General features: G+C 36.6%; 1 protein-coding gene across 1 annotated transcript in view; it reads left to right on the forward strand.

Annotated features, from left to right (window-relative positions):
* Positions 1–8086: 8086 nt before the first annotated feature.
* The window catches only part of LOC128983650 (protein hairless-like), a 101678-nt gene continuing 90698 nt past the window's right edge, over positions 8087–19066 (forward strand). The window contains exon 1 of the mRNA XM_054403022.1: positions 8087–8677. Within this exon, the coding sequence (XP_054258997.1) occupies positions 8476–8677 (202 nt within the window). The 5' untranslated portion in view covers positions 8087–8475. The remainder of the gene's footprint in view (positions 8678–19066) is intronic.

The following is a 19066-nucleotide window of genomic DNA, read 5'->3' on the forward strand; positions in this document are numbered from 1 at the left end:
TAGGGTGGGGGTATATGGATCTGGGGAGTGGGTATAAAATACGTGTTCTGGGATGTATGAGGGGTTGTGATGTATTTTTTACCCTATTTTGGGGTCGAGAAATTCAATGGCGCAAACCCCGTCCCTCCATCATCTATAGTTTTCGATTTAGGGTGGGGGTATATGGATCTGGGGAGTGGGTCTAAAATACGTGTTCTGGGATGTATGAGGGGTTGTGATGTAGTTTTTTACCCTATTTTGGGGTCGAGAAATTCAATGGCGCAAACCCCGTCCCTCCATCATCTATAGTTTTCGATTTAGGGTGGGGGTATATGGATCTGGGGAGTGGGTATAAAATACGTGTTCTGGGATGTATGAGGGGTTGTGATGTAGTTTTTTACCCTATTTTGGGGGTGAGAAATCCAATGGCGCAAACCCCGTCCTTCCAACATTTATAGTTTTCGATCTAGGGTGGGGGTATATGGATCTGGGGAGTGGGTATAAAATACGTGTTCGGGGGGGTATGAGGGGTTGTGATATATGTTTCTACCCTATTTTGGGGGTGAGAAAGTCAATGGCGCAAACCCCGTCCTTCCAACATTTATAGTTTTCGATCTAGGGTGGGGGTATATGGATCTGGGGAGTGGGTATAAAATACGTGTTCGGGAGGGTATGAGGGGTTGTGATATAGTTTTTTACCCTATTTTGGGGGTGAGAAAGTCAATGGCGCAAACCCCATCCCTCCAACATTTATAGTTTTCGAACTAGGGTGGGGGTATATGGATCTGGGGAGTGGGTATAAAATACGTGTTCGGGAGGGTATGAGGGGTTGTAATATAGTTCCTTACCCTATTTTGGGGGTGAGAAAGTCAATGGCGCAAACCCCATCCCTCCATCATCTATAGTTTTCGATCTAGGGTGGGGGTATATGGATCTGGGGAGTGGGTATAAAATACGTGTTCGGGAGGGTATGAGGGGTTGTGATATTGTTTTTTACCCTATTTTGGGGGTGAGAAAGTCAATGGCGCAAACCCCATCCCTCCAACATCCTTAGTTTTCGATCTAGGGTGGGGGTATATGGATCTGGGGAGTGGGTATAAAATACGTGTTCTGGGATGTATGAGGGGTTGTGATATAGTTTTTACCCTATTTTGGGGGTGAGAAAGTCAATGGCGCAAACCCCATCCCTCCAACATCCTTAGTTTTCGATCTAGGGTGGGGGTATATGGATCTGGGGAGTGGGTATAAAATACGTGTTCGGGGGGGTATGAGGGGTTGTGATATATGTTTCTACCCTATTTTGGGGTTGAAAAAGTCAATGGCGCAAACCCCGTCCTTCCAACATTTATAGTTTTCGATCTAGGGTGGGGGTATATGGATCTGGGGAGTGGGTATAAAATACGTGTTCTGGGATGTATGAGGGGTTGTGATGTAGTTTTTTACCCTATTTTGGGGTCGAGAAATTAAATGGCGCAAACCCCGTCTCTCCATCATCTATAGTTTTCGATTTAGGGTGGGGGTATATGGATCTGGGGAGTGGGTATAAAATACGTGTTCTGGGATGTATGAGGGGTTGTGATGTAGTTTTTTACCCTATTTTGGGGTCGAGAAATTCAATGGCGCAAACCCCATCCCTCCATCATTTATAGTTTTCGATCTAGGGTGGGGGTATATGGATCTGGGGAGTGGGTATAAAATACGTGTTCGGGAGGGTATGAGGGGTTGTGATATAGTTTTTTACCCTATTTTGGGGGTGAGAAAGTCAATGGCGCAAACCCCATCCCTCCATCATCTATAGTTTTCGATCTAGGGTGGGGGTATATGGATCTGGGGAGTGGGTATAAAATATATATTATTTTTATATTTTGAGTTAGATTGGGGTCAACACCCTGCAACACTTTCTACATTGGACATAATTGGCTAACAGGTAAGTACACACTTAACTTACCTGAATACATATGACCAAAGATGATTATCCACTTACATAATCCAATTACAAGCTGATTGATTTTCTAAAGCAGATGGAACTATGAATTAGTAATATTGACTCTCCCCGTAAGATTGCACACCAATTATATGAACTGCTTTCCCCATATAGTTTAAATATTGTGTTAAACGGATTCATCAAACACGTTTTTTAAGTTATACAATTTAATTTTTATGCTTATCTTTCCTTAATTAAATTATCATTGCAATATCTTTATCTATCAGTGTGCTGATTTGACATAAAACCTGAAGAGTAACCGTCAAAATCTAGATTATTCCCCTACGGTTGTATCATAATATTAAATTTTTAGAAACTAATATAATATTCCAATAATAATTTTTTTTTTGTAATGTAATATAAAATGTAGATTACTAGCACTGACGAATACTAGAAAATACCCGGTATGGATCATAAACATAAACAAATAACGTTTTTAGCAGAAAATAAATATATTTCCTCAATGTTTTATCTAGTTTCGGAATTTTTAGTTAGATTATGTATGTTGGAGGAGTTTTCGAGAATTACTATATTATTAGTTTGGACAAACTTGATAATAACAGACAAGAATGAAATCCAGTGGAATAAGACAGTGACATGAATTGTAGCTGTCAGATAATTTGTTGAACAATATTAGACGTTGGTCAATCCATAATGAATGGTGCGGGGGTACACGGGGAAGTAATAATCATTTGTTGTACCATAATCAAAGGCAAGAATAACTCTGCAATTGAGTTAAAAATGATTTATTTAACAATATAACACGTGGTTCAATTTATAAACAATGGTTTGGAGGCACACGGGAAAGTAATAAACAATTTTTGTTTTATAATCAACGGCAAGAATAACGCTGTACAGTTTGATTTCTTTTTTAGGTAGAAGCACAGAAAACGTACTGTAAACGTGTGTTTGCTGTTGTAGAAGCGACTAAGGTGTGGTCTTAAGGTACGTTTTGCTTGGAGCGACAGGTGCGACGGTCGCGCAGCGACTGTCGCTGAGCGGCTGTCGCGGGACAGTGATCTTAGGGGTTTTGCATAGTCCTGTTTTGCTTGGAGCTACTGTCGCTCGAGCTACGAGCTGCAGTCGCTGGGTACTGCTCCAAGACCAGTCAGGAGCGACAGTCGCTTAGCGACAGTTACATTTCTGATTGTTTTTATAGTGTACACCATTCTGACAAGTAAAAACGGTGGATGTAAACAAAATGCTTACAGCAGGTCTATTATCATTTGAATTGGAGGATAGGAAGGAATGCATTTTTAATTATGGAGTTTGTCGTATTTTCCCCGTTGTTGATATAGATAAATAAATAAATAAGTACAGTACAATTAATTAATTAAGCTTTTTGCCACCGTGTCGGAAGACACGGGCTCGAACGGGAAATTTAGTTCCTAAATACTGAATACATCACTGCATTTACCTGGCAGTGTTGCCATTCCGCGGGAGGAAAGTTAAATTCAGGGGCGTAGACTCGCTGAATTAAATTAGTTGTTGAGCCAAACCATATGACTAAACTATACGTGTGGCATTTGTTGTTCTACTGGCATGTTAAGTTAAACTATAATTATGGGGTCTTTTTTCATATTTTCTTGCCCCAAAGCTGGTTCTATAACTAAATTGAAGTGTTACATTCGTCAGCCAGCTCAGCTCCTGTAATGTTACGGCCGTTTCAGCATTAATGTGCTATCATCAAACTGTTCGGCTAAAAGACGTTGTTATAACACAGAAACATTTCCACACGAAACACACACATACACAAAATTGGTTAAAAAAGGCTGTTAATAAATCGACCGCAGAGGAAGGTGGTACAGTATTCTGAAAGAGAATGAAATGTTCTACAATTGCTAGGCATTTCTTGAAAATACTTAATAAAGGTAGGAGAAAGTTTCCTCCAAATAAAAAAAAACGTGTAAAATACAATTGTTTTTTTATTTATAATGGAAAACAGGGTTTTTTTATTTATCACCATAAACCATAACTAAAACAAACTTTCATAATTCATTATTTGCAAATCTTAATCTCCACGAATCAAGCCATCAGTCCAGTAAAACGGTATATTATATATTAACAAAGTACCGCGCAGATAATAACAAAAATATTCAATATTAATTTGGACTTCAGAAAAAGCGTATAGATTTTGAAAGTAGGCCTACAACAACAACAAAATATCTCCTCAAGATTTAAGAATAAGTCAACTGTGTTTTGCTTTTTTATGAACATATTTTGATCAATTTCGGAAAATACATTCATTATTTACTAAACTATTAACATTTTGGAAAAACAAACTTTTTTACCGCCCTTGTTGCAGCAAACCTAAGTACTCGTTAAACTAATTCTATTTAAATAGGGAATACATGTGGTATTTTTAAGGAGGCATTTTTAGTGTACACCCAAATGGCAAATGGAAATTCGCTTACTTGCAGTGGCGGGTTTTTTTCATATGTTATACATCCAAGTACAGTATAATACTATTTGAAACGATAAAAAGTGGGGGGGATCTTTACATAATAGTTTTATGATTATGAAAACTCGTTGTAAGCTGAGAGCTAAAGACACGTTAGCTGGACTTCAGGCTCAAAATAACTTAAGATTACACTAGATACAAAAAGATGTTACATGAACATGACCATAATTTTTGGACACATTATTTTAAATCGTATGGCATTATTTAATTTTTGTAAATAATTGATTTCGGAAGAGTGTTTTGACTTTTTCATTGCACAGCAGCCATATCTAACTGTTGGGAAAAGATCGTTCATTGTGCTTTAGATAGCTAGAGTCCATAAACATGGATTTGTTAAAGTTATTAATACAAATATATAAGACCTGTTAGTAAAAAGATTCCTGTGTGGCATGTGAATGAAAACGGCAAAGGAAAAATATTATAGGACCAAAATTAATTGTTGGGTACATTATTTTACATCATATAACATTATCCATTTTTGTGAATAATTTATTTTGATACAATCAGAGGAGTAAAAAAGAAAGAGTGTATGATGATGCTATCAACAATGTATTTTCGGATCAAAAACTATGGGGCGGCCCAGATTAGCCACGTTCTTGCGAATGTTCGTTTGACCCCTAGAAAAGATGTTTATTCTACTGTAAATTGTTATTCTGGCAAATCTTTGTTATATTTTAAGGATAAAGTTATATTATTTTAACTGTTTAATTTGCATTTGCTTAGAAATAAGTATTTAAAGTTGTAAAGTGGGCGTGGTTTGTGAGTATAGTAACAATGGGATAGCGCCAGTTTAGTTTTGCGTTAAAAACTGGGCCAATAGGAGAGTAGTCTGGTTGTAGCGCCTTCCCCTTGTTTCGGTCAATCTAGTTTATAATTCTAATCCACTGCCTGTTATATATCATGAACAATATCAATATCTATATCATACAAAGTGTTAGTTTGTGTATCTATCGTTTCCTGTAGTATATCATTATTAATATAAATATAGATATTATATGTTGCATATATTATAGTACCCGTACCGTTGACTATGGAATTCATAGGCTACTGTTCTTAATGGATTAGATTGCAACTTCAGCCGTTGATTATTAAACTAATGTGCAATCCCTCTTTGAATTGATTATGGAATCACCTCGGTTACTGTTCTTAACGGTCAAGATACTTACTCTAGTCGATGATTATTTTACCAATGATGGAACCTTACCATCATTATCACCACTTATTACCACTTTACCATTGATTATGGATTCAGTCTTCGGCTACTGTTGTTAACGGTCTAGAATTTCACTAGAGTCGTTGCTGATTGTAGATCCATATACCCCCACCCTAAATCGAAAACTAAGGATGTTGGAGGGGATGAGGTTTGCGCCATTGACTTTCTCACCCCCAAAATAGGGTAAAAAACTATATCACAACCCCTCATACCCCCCAGAACACCTATTTCGTACCCACTCCCCAGATCCATATACCCCCATCCTAAATCGAAAACTATAGATGTTGGAAGGACGGGGTTTGCGCCATTGAATTTCTCGACCCCAAAATAGGGTAAAAAACTACATCACAACCCCTCATACATCCCAGAACACGTATTTTATACCCACTCCCCAGATCCATATACCCCCACCCTAGATCGAAAACTAAGGATGTTGGAGGGATGGGGTTTGCGCCATTGACTTTCTCACCCCCAAAATAGGGTAAAAAACTATATCACAACCCCTCATACATCCCAGAACACGTATTTTATACCCACTCCCCAGATCCATATACCCCCACCCTAAATCGAAAACTATAGATGATGGAGGGACGGGGTTTGCGCCATTGAATTTCTCGACCCCAAAATAGGGTAAAAAACTACATCACAACCCCTCATACATCCCAGAACACGTATTTTATACCCACTCCCCAGATCCATATACCCCCACCCTAAGTCGAAAACTATAATAAAACTATAATAAAAAGTCAATACCCCCTTCTCTAATATTTTCTAAGTGAATATACAGAGATGTCCTTTTGGTGGTCGTCCAATCTTAGCAAGATGTTTCATTTTATGAATTTAAATGTTCCCCCAAAAGGGGGGATTTTGGGGTAACTCAAAAATAAACCCCCTTCAAGTGGCATCTCATCTTAAAGTGTTTACAGCAACTTTATGAATGTTGAAAACCAGATTTTGCTATTTTATCTCTAACCAAAATGGTAGCCCGTCGAACGTTATGTAAAATCAATGGTCATATTTGTTTGTGATTGTAATATTGGCTACCATTTTGGGCAGAGGAGAATACTCAACGATTTTAAAATCATAAATAAAATCGTAAAAAATAAAATGAAACTTCCTGCTAAGGGTGCATGATTACCAAAAGCATTACTCTGTAATATTTACTTAGGAACAAATTGGAGGGAGGGAAACTACTTTTTATTACACTAGAAAATTAATGTAACAGTAACGTCATTAAACTTTTGACGGGCTACCATTTTGGATAGAGAAGAGATAGCGAACTTTGTTTTTCACCATTTTTTAAGTTCTTGTAAACACTTCAAGATGAGGTGTCACTTGAATAGGATTTACTTTAAAATTCTTGAGTTGCCCCAAAATCCCTCCTTTTTGGGGGACACTCACAAATTTCAAAATCATTAAATGAAACTTCCTACTAATATTGCAAGACCACCAAAAGGATATTTCTGTATTTACTTAGAAAAATATTGGGGTTCTTGACTTTTTATTCACCCCGTATTTAACCAATTCCAAAGACTAAGCATAGTGGGTTGCAAGAAATGTCAAAAGGGTTAATGGCTTTAACAAGTCCATTAAGAACAAAAGAGAAAAAGCTTCATTTTGTAAATTTATATCATTATTATAGATATATTTTTAGGTTAATATAAATAATATTTATGCTTAGGATGTATTAAACTCTTTAATTATATATTACCCTCATACATGAGTTCAAAACGCTTAATTTGAGACATAAATAATGCCTTTCAGACAATTACTTTAAAAGATACAGCAAAAAATCTAAATTTCCAAGATGGCGGCAGTTTTTTCAAGATGGCGGCCGTTCCCCAACTGGGATTTCTTGGGACTTTGTGTGGGCCACTCAGGACATTGTTCTGAACACTGAGCTAAACTTATAACTGGAGGTAGCACTGAATGTCAAAGATGAGTGTCGTCAGCCGCCATGTTTGCGTGAGGTGTGAGTTATAAAGAAGCCATGTTATTGGGTGAAAAAACTCACTGCTATACAGACCTAGTTATAGAAGCCATGTCATTGGTAAAAAAAAACTCACTGCTATACCAACCTAACAAAATCAGCGACACGCTCTTGACAGACTTCTGCCATGGGAGTGCTACCTCCAGTTATAATTTTAGCTCAGTGGTTCTGAACGTTTCCACCAATTTTCAACCTGTTATCAATTTTGTCCGGGTCAAGGTCATTTTTTGTCTAATTGCACTGGACTAGTATAACAATAATTCAACACAATAATGTAATAACAATAACAATAATCTACTAATGACGACTAACAGCTAGGGGGCCTGGGGCGAGCCAAAGGCGAGTATATACTATATAGAACTTTTTAGGGGACTGGATATTAGGTTTGAACCGGATTGGAAGGAATAGGAATAACTAGAAATGGGAACTGCAGAATGTGAAGTGAAATGTTGACGACGAGGGACGAGCGGTTGGTTGGTTTGGTTGATGATGATATTACCTTAAGTGACTGGATAGTGGATGTTCACTATATTTTTAAAGTTTAGTAACAAAGCACAAGTTTTGTATAGATGCATAGATTTGTAAACTTTTTAAAGTAGGCCTTTGTCAATACAGTTTTGACTGAATAGTTTTTTAATGGGTCTCAAAAGTTGTTTGTACCAACGAGAGTTATTTTTGTTAACCGTTCATAGCATTCCCAACCCCAACATTTATTCTGAGTTTCAATTTTGCTGTATTATTTTTATAATGGGTGAATTAGATTACATTAACGTATTCTAAAAGTTTTCACAACTGTTGGCCTGGTGAGAAGTTAGTGGAAGTATTGTTCTGGTAATGGGTTTCGTGAGATGCGTGTACAAGAATTAGGTCCTACACCATGTGTAAAAATGTCAGAAGAAAGAAATAGGCCTGTGAATGGAGATGTGTCTACTGGTGGCATAAAAAAAGAGTTACAAGACACTAATGGACCTCCGAGTCCTTGTTTAAATACTAATTGTGATTCCGATAATGTTAGTTCCATAAGTGGTGGAAGACTTAAGTTTTTTAAGGGTAAGTCAACTTAGGTCTAAATAAGTAGGCTAGCCTATTTTGTTCAGTAAGTTTTAGACCTATGACCTATCAATACTGCTCAGTAGGCTTAGGATTGTGTAGAAAGATTGTTAGTTAGGCCTAGGCCCTAGGCTGAATAATAGTTTGGTGATACTGAACTTATACTAGGCCTAGGCCTACTTATGTTATATTGCATTATATTTGGGTAAACTTACAGTTTCTTAACTGGGCTACGCTAATATTGATTGAAACTATCAAATTAAAAATATTGATTAATAATCAATACTTTTAAATAGCCTATATCTATTATCAAACCTTAACTGACCAAACTTGCTGATGGTGAAAAATTGGCATGAAAGTTTACTAATCGAATCGGTAATTATTTACCCTATTTACACTGGGATTTGATGTAATTTTGATATATCTACTTACAGTATTTTTAACGCTGAATCCAAAAATGCAATCACTTTTGGTCGGAGAGATTCCTAAGTGGCCACGTACAGTTAGGGCCTATATAATTAATATTAAGCTTCAGTTTTGTTGATTTATTAACATAATTTGTCGTATGGACAGTGGCGACTAACATTAAAAGGGGTGGAAGGTTTGTGGAGTGGAAACAGCTGTCAGTTGTTTACATTCTACACTAAACAGACAAAACCACACACAACGCCATGAAAGCAAAATCAGAGTTACAATATGCAATAACTAGATTTTAAAAGAAAATGGACTTTGGTGCTATTCATAAAATTCAATAAATCAAATAAGCTTACCATACATAAAAATATTAGCTAATCACATGAACATAAATTATAAAACAAAATAGAAAATATCAGTAAGTAGGCCCAATAGAAGCTAGGCCACTGCCGACATGATCATCGTCCTCATTCCAATCCTCAACCATTGACTAATGCCTCAACGTCTGGTAATGAACGTGCCATAGTGCATAATCCCATAGTACATAATCCCATTGTGTCTAAAAGTGAAAACGTGCCACAGTGCATAATTGTATCAGCAACTAATAAATGATGTTACATAATCTAGAATCTAATCCAACCTAACCCAACCCAACCTTAATATTAATGTTTAAATCACATTTTATGTCAGAAAAGGCATGTGAGGAAGATAGGTCGGACTTTATGCGGATTCGTGACTATATTAAGTCCTTTGAAGTGAGGTTAGATTAGGTAAGTTAAAGGTTAGGTTATAATGAACCGACTCATTAATTTATGCAACTTCCAGACTGTTTAAAACTATTTAATTGTGCAAAAACAGTCTGGAAGTTGCATAAATTAATGAGTCGGTTCATTATAACCTAACCTTTACCTTCCTAATCTAACCTCACTTCAAAACACTTAATACAGTCACGAATCTGCATAAAACCCGACCTACCTTCCTCACATGCCTAAATAAGAACTGATTAGCCTATTTGGTTTCAAAACGAATTGATTTGATTTCATTCCGCATTAGATCAAGTGTAAACAGTTGTTTGCTCTTCTCACTCAGTCCTCACTCCTCACTCTTCACTCAGTACGGAACGGACCCGTCCAGACCACGCCATATTACCATTACCTTCAGTACCGCTCAATTACCTATCCTTAGATTCGTAATCCTAACCTTCGTTTTACGGCCACTTAGGAATCTCTCCGACAAAAACTGATTGCATTTTTGGATTCAGCGTTATAAATACTGTAAGTAGACATATAAAAATTACATCATATCCCAGTGTAAATACGGTAAATATTTGCCACCGAATCAATAGTTTGAATCGATATTAGCGTAGCCCAGTTAAGAAACTGTACCCCATTATTTGTTTTGCCTTATCTAGCCTACCTAAATTAGACTACCGGTATTTAAAGCACTTTTTACCATTGGCACTTTTGGGAGAAACGCACTTGTGTGAACCTGGCAATAAGTAGTGCACACGCCATGAAAAATCTATTGCTGGCCGTTTTGGAGCAAAATATGTCCGCAATCCATATTACCGATGATGCCAACAGATAGAGGACACTATTGCTGATTTTACCCCCCTTAACCTACTCCATAGGTAAGATGTTGATACTGTCGTGTACGTTAAAGTGTCCTCTATCTGTTGGCATTATTGGTAATATGGATGGCGGACGTATTTTGCCCAAAACGGCCGGCAATATATTTTATCGGGCGCGCGCACAACTTATTGCTGATTTTACCCCCCTTAACCTACTCCCCAGGTACATAATGTTGATACTGTCGTGTCCGTTAAAGTGTCCTTTATCTGTTGGCATCATCGGTAATATGGATCGCAGACGTATTTTGCCGCAAAACGGCCAGCTCTCCGCCGTTTTGCGGCGGTGTGCACACAACTTATTGCTGATTTTACGCCCCCTAACCTACTCCCCACGTAGGCCTACATAATGTTGATACTGTCGTGTCCGTTAACCCTAGTAGTGGCCGATCGTCGTCTGGTGACGATCTGACGTTGAAGCTTAGAATGGCGAAAGTCGTCTGGTGACGATCTGACGTTGATGCTTAGAATGGCGAAAGTCGTCTGGTGACGATGTGGGCCGAAATTTTTTTAGCGGTAAAAAAAACACGTATTATCAACTCAGATGAGAATAATATATATACCATTCGAGAGATTACATTCTAAACTTTCATTTTATTACAGAAACAAATCCTGTAGCAGGTATATAACAATGTCACGACGATTAGAAATCAAATGAATTTTTGGCGTGGCACGACTTTTGCAGCCGACACTTGGGAACTGGCAAAACACGTCTTGTTTGGCATTACCCTGCTCGGGTAATTTTCGTCGTGGGATGTTGCGGGTGGTACCACTGAATAGCCATTGATTTTATCTTCATTGTGGTAGTAATATATTTAGAACGTAATATTGATTGCACAACCGGTACGATTTTACGAAAACAGCTGTTTTTGTAATTTTCAACAAATGGCCAATGGTCGTCAGGTGACGATGTGGAAAATACGAATTACATACAGTGTAATTTATTATTACTAGTCATATAGTATGTCATTTTGAAGAGGAAGAAATATAGATTCAGAGAGTGGCAGCCCTGCTCTCAGGGTTATTTCTGTATGCTCGCATGTAGACGACGGAAGTGAGTCATTACTGCTACAGTCTGTCAGCTGTCTTGTATTCGCCATTGTTTGTTTGTGTAGTTGCCGGTAATAGTGTTCGTTCTCGTGTTATCCGCGATTTATTACTAAATACGTTATTAGTTCGTAGTGTTAGTGTTAGTGAAGTTTGTGTGTGTGTATAACAGTAATCTTCATGCATAAATATTACTGAATTGTGTGAAATAGTGTTCATAAAAAGGTTGTATTTTGTTAGCATCATGTCCTAAAATGACGATTCTGACATTCAGAGATTGTTGTAGAGACGGACCTTAGTTCGCCGTGCTATATATGCTATATAATGATTTACCCAAGGTGTTATAAATTTTTATAAAGGTAAATGAATACACTACAACATGTTTATATTGGTTTGGGTGTAAAAAATTTGGTAAAAAAATTATATAGGCTACTAAATACTGTACACTCCATTTTCTCGAAATGCACAAAAAATTCAAAACGTTCTCAAATTGATACATAATCATAGGTGAACATAACTTTTTACCATCATACTTATGACTTTTTTGGATTCCTTACTTCATTAGCTTCACAAATATGTAGGCTACATATCACCAGCCTACATAATGTTTCACAACACAAACAAACACTGTAGGCTATAGTTTACACTTATTTGCGGTTTTGCGGTAATTGTATTATTATGTCCCTATTACGTACCTACAAAAAAAATATTTCTAACATGTTATACATTTTTATGTAGGTAATTGAATACACTACAAGATTATTATGTTGGTTTGAAGTAAAAAAATTTGGTACAAAAGTTGTATACTAAATACTGTGAATTTTTTTTCTCGAGAAATCGCTAAAATATAAAAACATTATTTTATATACGTATGTTTATAGGTAAAAAATTATTTTTACCATCAACTTTATGACTTTTTTTGATTCCTTACTTCATTAGCTTTACAAACATGTATATCATTATTAGTATACACATATATTATAGCACTTTTTACAACATAAACTAACACTGTACGGTTTTAAATTTTTTCGGTTCTCCGTTTGTCATTATATTTCGCCCCTAAAACTTAAAAAAAAATATTTTCCTAACATCTTAGGCTATATATTTTTATGTAGGGAATTAGATTGTCTACTAAATGTATATAATGAATTTCCCATAAAAAATCCGTAGAAAAAAATACCGATTTTGAAATTTCAAAAAAAAAATCAAATTTTTTTATTTTTTTCACTTTTTGATAAAATACACTGTCTAAATCTCATTGTGATATTACTATTTCTAGATTCTCCTGTTCTTTCCGAACAAAATGAATATGAGGTTGGCTAGGTTTACTTGTACGGTTGAATTTTTACGAATTTTCAAAAAAAGGTCTGCAAAATCGCCAAAATGGGTTGGCCATTCCCCACTTCTAACATTGGCCACTGCTAGGGTTAAAGTGTCCTCTATCTGTTGGCATCATCGGTAATATGTATCGCGGACGTATTTTGCCGCAAAACGACCGGCAATAGATTTTAGCAGGCGTGCACACAACTTATTGCTGATTTAACCCCCCTTAACCTACTTCCCAGGTACATAATGTTGATACTGTCATGTCCGTTAAAATGTCCTCTATCTGTTGATATCATCCGTAATATGGATCGCGGACGTTTTTTGCCGCAAAACGACCGGCAATAGATTTTAGCGGGCGCACGCACAACTTATTGCTGATTTTACCCCCCTTAACCTACTCCCCAGGTACATAATGTTGATACTGTTGTGTCCGTTAAAGTGTCCTCTATCTGTTGGCATCATCGGTATTATGGACCGCGGACGTATTTTGTCGCAAAACGACCAGCAATAGATTTTTGGTGGCGCGTGCACTTGTTATTGCCAAGTTGGCCAGGTTCACACCAATGGGAAACGCCTATTTTATCCTGAAAACCGTGTTTGTAAATCAAGAAAAATGCAACAAATCAGCGATTTTAGCCGCATGTAAAACTTTTTGTGGTACTGTTGTACAGTTTATTAACTGGACTAACTTATCCTAATATAAATTGAAACGATCAAATTGAAAATATTGTTCAGTAATTTACCAGGTATATCGGTAATAAAATTAAACAGTACCTAGGCCTAATTAATTTATTAACCTACAATGCGATATTGTGTAAATTTTAACTGTCTACTTTCAGTATTTTTACGCTGGTTCCAAAAATGCAATAAGTTTTTGTTGGAGAGATTCCTTAGTGGGCGTATAGTTAAATTATTAAGCTAAGTTATTATTAATATTAACAGTTATTATTAATATTAAATTATTATTAATATTAGGCTTAAGTTTTGTTGAGTTATTCACCTATTTGTGGTTTGGACCAGTCCAAGTTCTAGTGGCGACTAACACTAAAAGGGGTGGAAGGTTAAAAGTTAAAACGTGCCACAGTGCATAATTTCATGTATCAGCAACTAATAAATGATGTTACATAATCTAATCTAACCTAGCCCAACCCAACCCAGCCTTAATATTAATTTTAAATCACATTTTATGTCTGAAGAGGCATGTGAGGAAGATAGGTAAAAACACTTAATACTTACAGTCACGAATCCGCATAAAACCCGACCTACCTTCCTCACATGCCTAAATTAGAAATGATTATTTGGTTTCAAAACGAATTGATTTCATTCCGCAATCAAGTCGATCTAAACAGCTGTTTGCTCTCCTCCTCACTCAGTCCACAGTCCACGTGTACGGACCCGTCCAGACCACGCCATATTACCATCAGTCAACGGATAAAAATTAGTTATCTCAATTAACTTGGTTAAATGAAATTAGTTAGGCTATCTCAATGAACTTTAGATTTTTTGTAATTTTAACCTTCGTTTTACGGCCACTTATGAATCTCTCCTACAAAAACTTATTGCATTTTTGGATTCAGCGTGAAAAATACTGTAAGTAGACATCTAAAAATAACACGATATCGCGTTGTAGCCTAGATATATCAAATATTTGCCAATTAAACTGTCATCTAACCTAACCAATCAAACTTGCTGATAGTGAAAACATCAAATGAAGGTTTCCTAATAATCGGTATTAGTAGCCTATAGCTGAGTTAAAAGAGACTGGCAAATTTTATCAAAATCGGATCATTTATGATCGAATTAACGTGCTAACGGACATACACACATAGCCTATATCGAGGGCCTAAGTCTAATACCACGTATGAGGAAAATGCCTACTTTACAGGAGAGCAAAAAAACGTTGTAATTATTATGGTTTTACGAGAAACAGCTCATTACTTTATAGGAATGTACATGTAGTTATTAAATTTGATAAAACAAACCACTTCTTATGTTTATTTATTATTTAAAAAGAGTTATTATATAAAAAAAGTAAGATACGAGGTATTGTATTAAACTTTTTTTAAATGTGCCAGTTGGAGGGTTAACTTACGTGGTATTGAAATTGGGTATACGAGTTATTAGAATTACCAATTTGTAAAATACGAGGTATTGCTAAATAAACACTAAGCATTTTTATTATAACAACTTTATTGTTATAACTACTATTTTATTGTATTGCAGAAAAAATTAGAGTATTAAATTATTCCTTAGCAAAAAAGTTAATACAATAATTTTTATAACAAGTTATAACGTATTTTTACAGTAAGAATATTCCTCCTTCTAAGACCCCGTATCTTAACACTGATTTATGACAACGTATTACATAAATTGTAATAAAGCCACAAATAAACTAATTGCATATATACAAAACTGAGTTAATTCTATCTTATATTTACTACATTTTGAACACTGAAATTCTCTTTTTCACTATGAAACTGCATAACAATAACAGACCGGCACAGCTGACCACCTTTTGCACACTGTAAACAATACAAGATACGTGTTGCTAGAAGGAAGGTTTACCAATACTGCAAGATACGAGGTCTACATTTCCCATTTTTTAAAATTATTTCCAATTTTTATAGACTTACGAGGTTTTAGAATTAGGTGAGGGACAATGAAATCTATTTTTTTTACTATAGATCTCAAAACCCTATATTTTGAAGATACGTGGTATTAGACTTAGGCCCTCGATATATAGGTATATATAAATATATAAAAATACGTTAATTATTGTGATGGGGGTGACCAAGAGTAGGCCTACTACAGTAATTTAGATATCATTAGAAACTAGATGTTTACCTGAAAACAATGGTGCAAAAACTTTTCTGCTGCCACAACAACTGAATTAACTAGGCTACTGTAAGATTTTTTGAATTTTATTTTAATGTTTTATTAGGAACGTTGATTCTGCGCTTCAATGTTTACACTGTTAAAAAATGGAATTATTGATTGATTATGCCATGTTTTAAATTAAATATTACCCTCTCAACCTACACAGGTAAACACCGAGGTACGTTAATTTAAGTAGGCTATACGTAATATTTGATATTTATTAATTAGTAACATTAATAAACACCTCTAGGTCGGACATATTTAATCTGGGTCTGGACTGGATTATGAAAATTGAAGAAGGAATTTATTTTGTTCTTCTCTTTAGGTACTTAACCAAGTGGCTTAGCTAAGGTTTTGACCATGTAACCGTTACGTCCCATTATGACAATAGTGTAGTTGCAGTTTTAATAAAATGAACAAACAACAAATTGACACTATTCTAACCTAACGTAACCCAACCAAACTTCTCAAACAGCTTAAAAAATTTGTTTTATAAGTTGAAAAAGACATGTGAGGTTGTTAGGTTGGGGGTTATGAATCTAATTAATTAGCGTAATTAGCCTATGTGGATTCGTGACTAACTTATATTAAGTCGTTTGAAGGTAGGTTAGATTAGGGAAGTTAAAGTTTAGATTAGGCCTATAATGAATCAAGTTGTTGATTTATATTATCTCCAGACTGTTTTTGCACTTTGTAAAAAGTACTACATTGAAATTATTATATTGTGTTTGTAGTAGGTAGGCCTACTATATTTAATATATTTTTACCATGGTTACAAGTAAAAGATAAAAAACTAAATATTACACTAGCGTCTAGACTGCCAGTGCAAATCCGAGGAACGAGGATCAGAGGCGCTAAAATTGTTATCTCTATCACTGTTGCTGTCAAAACGTATCATTTGTAGGTTAAATTTTTATTAAATATAATTAAACTGTCATAACCTAACCAAACTAACCAAACTTGCTAATAATGAAAAACTCGGATGAAGGTTTACTAATCGAAAAAATAGTTCTGTTCTAAAAATAAAATTTTAAAATAAATGTCTCAAATTCAATTTTATAGTTTTTAAATTATAAAATTAAACTGTCATAACCTAACCAAACCAACCAAACTTGCTGATATGAAAAAAAATTGTTGACAAAAAGTTAGTGCTATCAGTGGGATTCGAACCCGGCACCTTCCGATTATCAGCCCGACACGCTATCCACTACACCACCAAGGCTCATGACTCAGCTCCGTATCGTTGCGGTAATGGTTGACGTCACGCCATCGGCACGGAGCGGTGGTGGGGGGTTTTCCGATCTCATCCTCGTTCCTCGGAGTTGCACTGGCAGTCTAGACGCTTATAAATATTGCTGGTTCGAGTCACCCCTGCAAGTGACCAGCCTATACCAGCCCCCCCCCCCCCCCCCCCAGCCTATAACTCATTATGAACAAAATGAAATGCCTAGATGGTCAAATCAGAAATGTTATTAAAAGATTCAAAAGATTCAAAAGCTTTATTTGCCATTCAATACAAAATGTACAATAGGCTTTGTCTCATACATTAAATAACTTAACTGCTAAAATACAGGGCCGAACTTACCTAGGGGCGGACAGGGCGAGCGCCCGGGGCCCCCGGGCCTAGGGGGGCCCCGAAGGGGCCCCTTGCACAGTAGTTTTTATTAATATCTTCGAAAATTAATCAGACACTTACCGAATGATCTTCTTTTTTAACAGCTTTATTGTCGTTATCTTATGTCGTAACCTAACCGTTACGCTAGAAAAGTGGACGATATAGCAAGAGAACCACTTACGTTCGTTGGTGGACATAGAAGAAGGAGCCGTGACGAATCATCCCACTTCAGGGCTCAGTGCACAGTGCAGCCACCCCGCAAAACATAATAACTCTTCCGTTACTAATAATTATGACTGTTCATATATGAAACTATAATGACTTCTACTACACTCGTCTTCCCCATAAAAAAAGTCAATATCATAAATTCAAAATTAACTCAACTTTCAAAATAAAATAAATTCACTTTCAATAAAATGCAACCAAAATTTCTTCTTCCCATTATTCATTAATAATTACAAGTCCAGCCTGTGAGGCTTTCGCACAGTCCGTGCAGACTTCCTCAGCGAGGGTGGTGGGCTGCACTGTGCTAGCGGCGACGCAGGAGTTGGCTGAGGCTGGGCTTGCCCTAGGCTCTCCCTGGGACTGGTAGTAGGCCTAGGTACAGGTGACATCATCATGGGACTAGATGGTCGATCCTCCGGCGGGGGTGAATTCTTGGGTACTTGAGGTGATACAGCGGGATCCTTGGGTGATACAAAAATCTCCTCCTCTTCTGCATACCGAGCTCTCAAGTGGTCTGCATGACAAAATCGGGGTTTTCCACCAATGACACTCACAAGATAGGTGACCGGACTTCTCTGTAGAATTATTTTGCCAGGAACCCAAGATATCTTTTCATTTCGGACAGTTTTGACATAGACTGCCTGACCTTCTGAGAAAAATCTACTTCTTCCCCTAAGCCTATCAGCTGCATCTTTTTGTTCCCTGTGTTTTTGATCAATGGATGACTGGAGATTGGGTTTTAACATAACCAACTGAGTACGAGGCTTCCAAGACAGGAACATTTCTGCAGGGGTTAAGCCAGTAACTGTATTTGGAGTGTTGCGGTACGCAAACAAGAAATTATCTAATTTCATTTGCAGAGTGGTACGCTGAGAACGCTGATGTTCCTCAATCACTTGACGCAAAAGGTTTCTCCTGAACACTTCTCTCCGCAGATCCATTTGAAGCCGCATGATACGGGGGAGTTAATGTGAACTTCACATTGTTGTTATGCAAAAAGGTTTTGAACTCTTGACTAGTAAAAGATCTTCCGTTGTCCGACACCAGTTCGACAGGCAATCCATACGATGAAAACAAGGTACGGAGTTTCTCAATAACCTTGGAAGAATTCATGGAACTCATGATAAATACCTCTAACCATTTAGAGTATGTGTCAATCAAAACTAAAAGTTGCCGTCTCGACTCTGGATCCTCCGCAAAGTCAATGTGTATCCTCTGCCATCGGGTTGATGTTGTAGGCCATTGCTGCAACGGTACT

Source organism: Macrosteles quadrilineatus, unplaced genomic scaffold (assembly GCF_028750875.1).
Source record: "Macrosteles quadrilineatus isolate MER2022 unplaced genomic scaffold, UCM_ALF_1.0 Scaffold_1__1_contigs__length_201487025, whole genome shotgun sequence".
NCBI classification, from domain to species: domain Eukaryota; kingdom Metazoa; phylum Arthropoda; class Insecta; order Hemiptera; family Cicadellidae; genus Macrosteles; species Macrosteles quadrilineatus.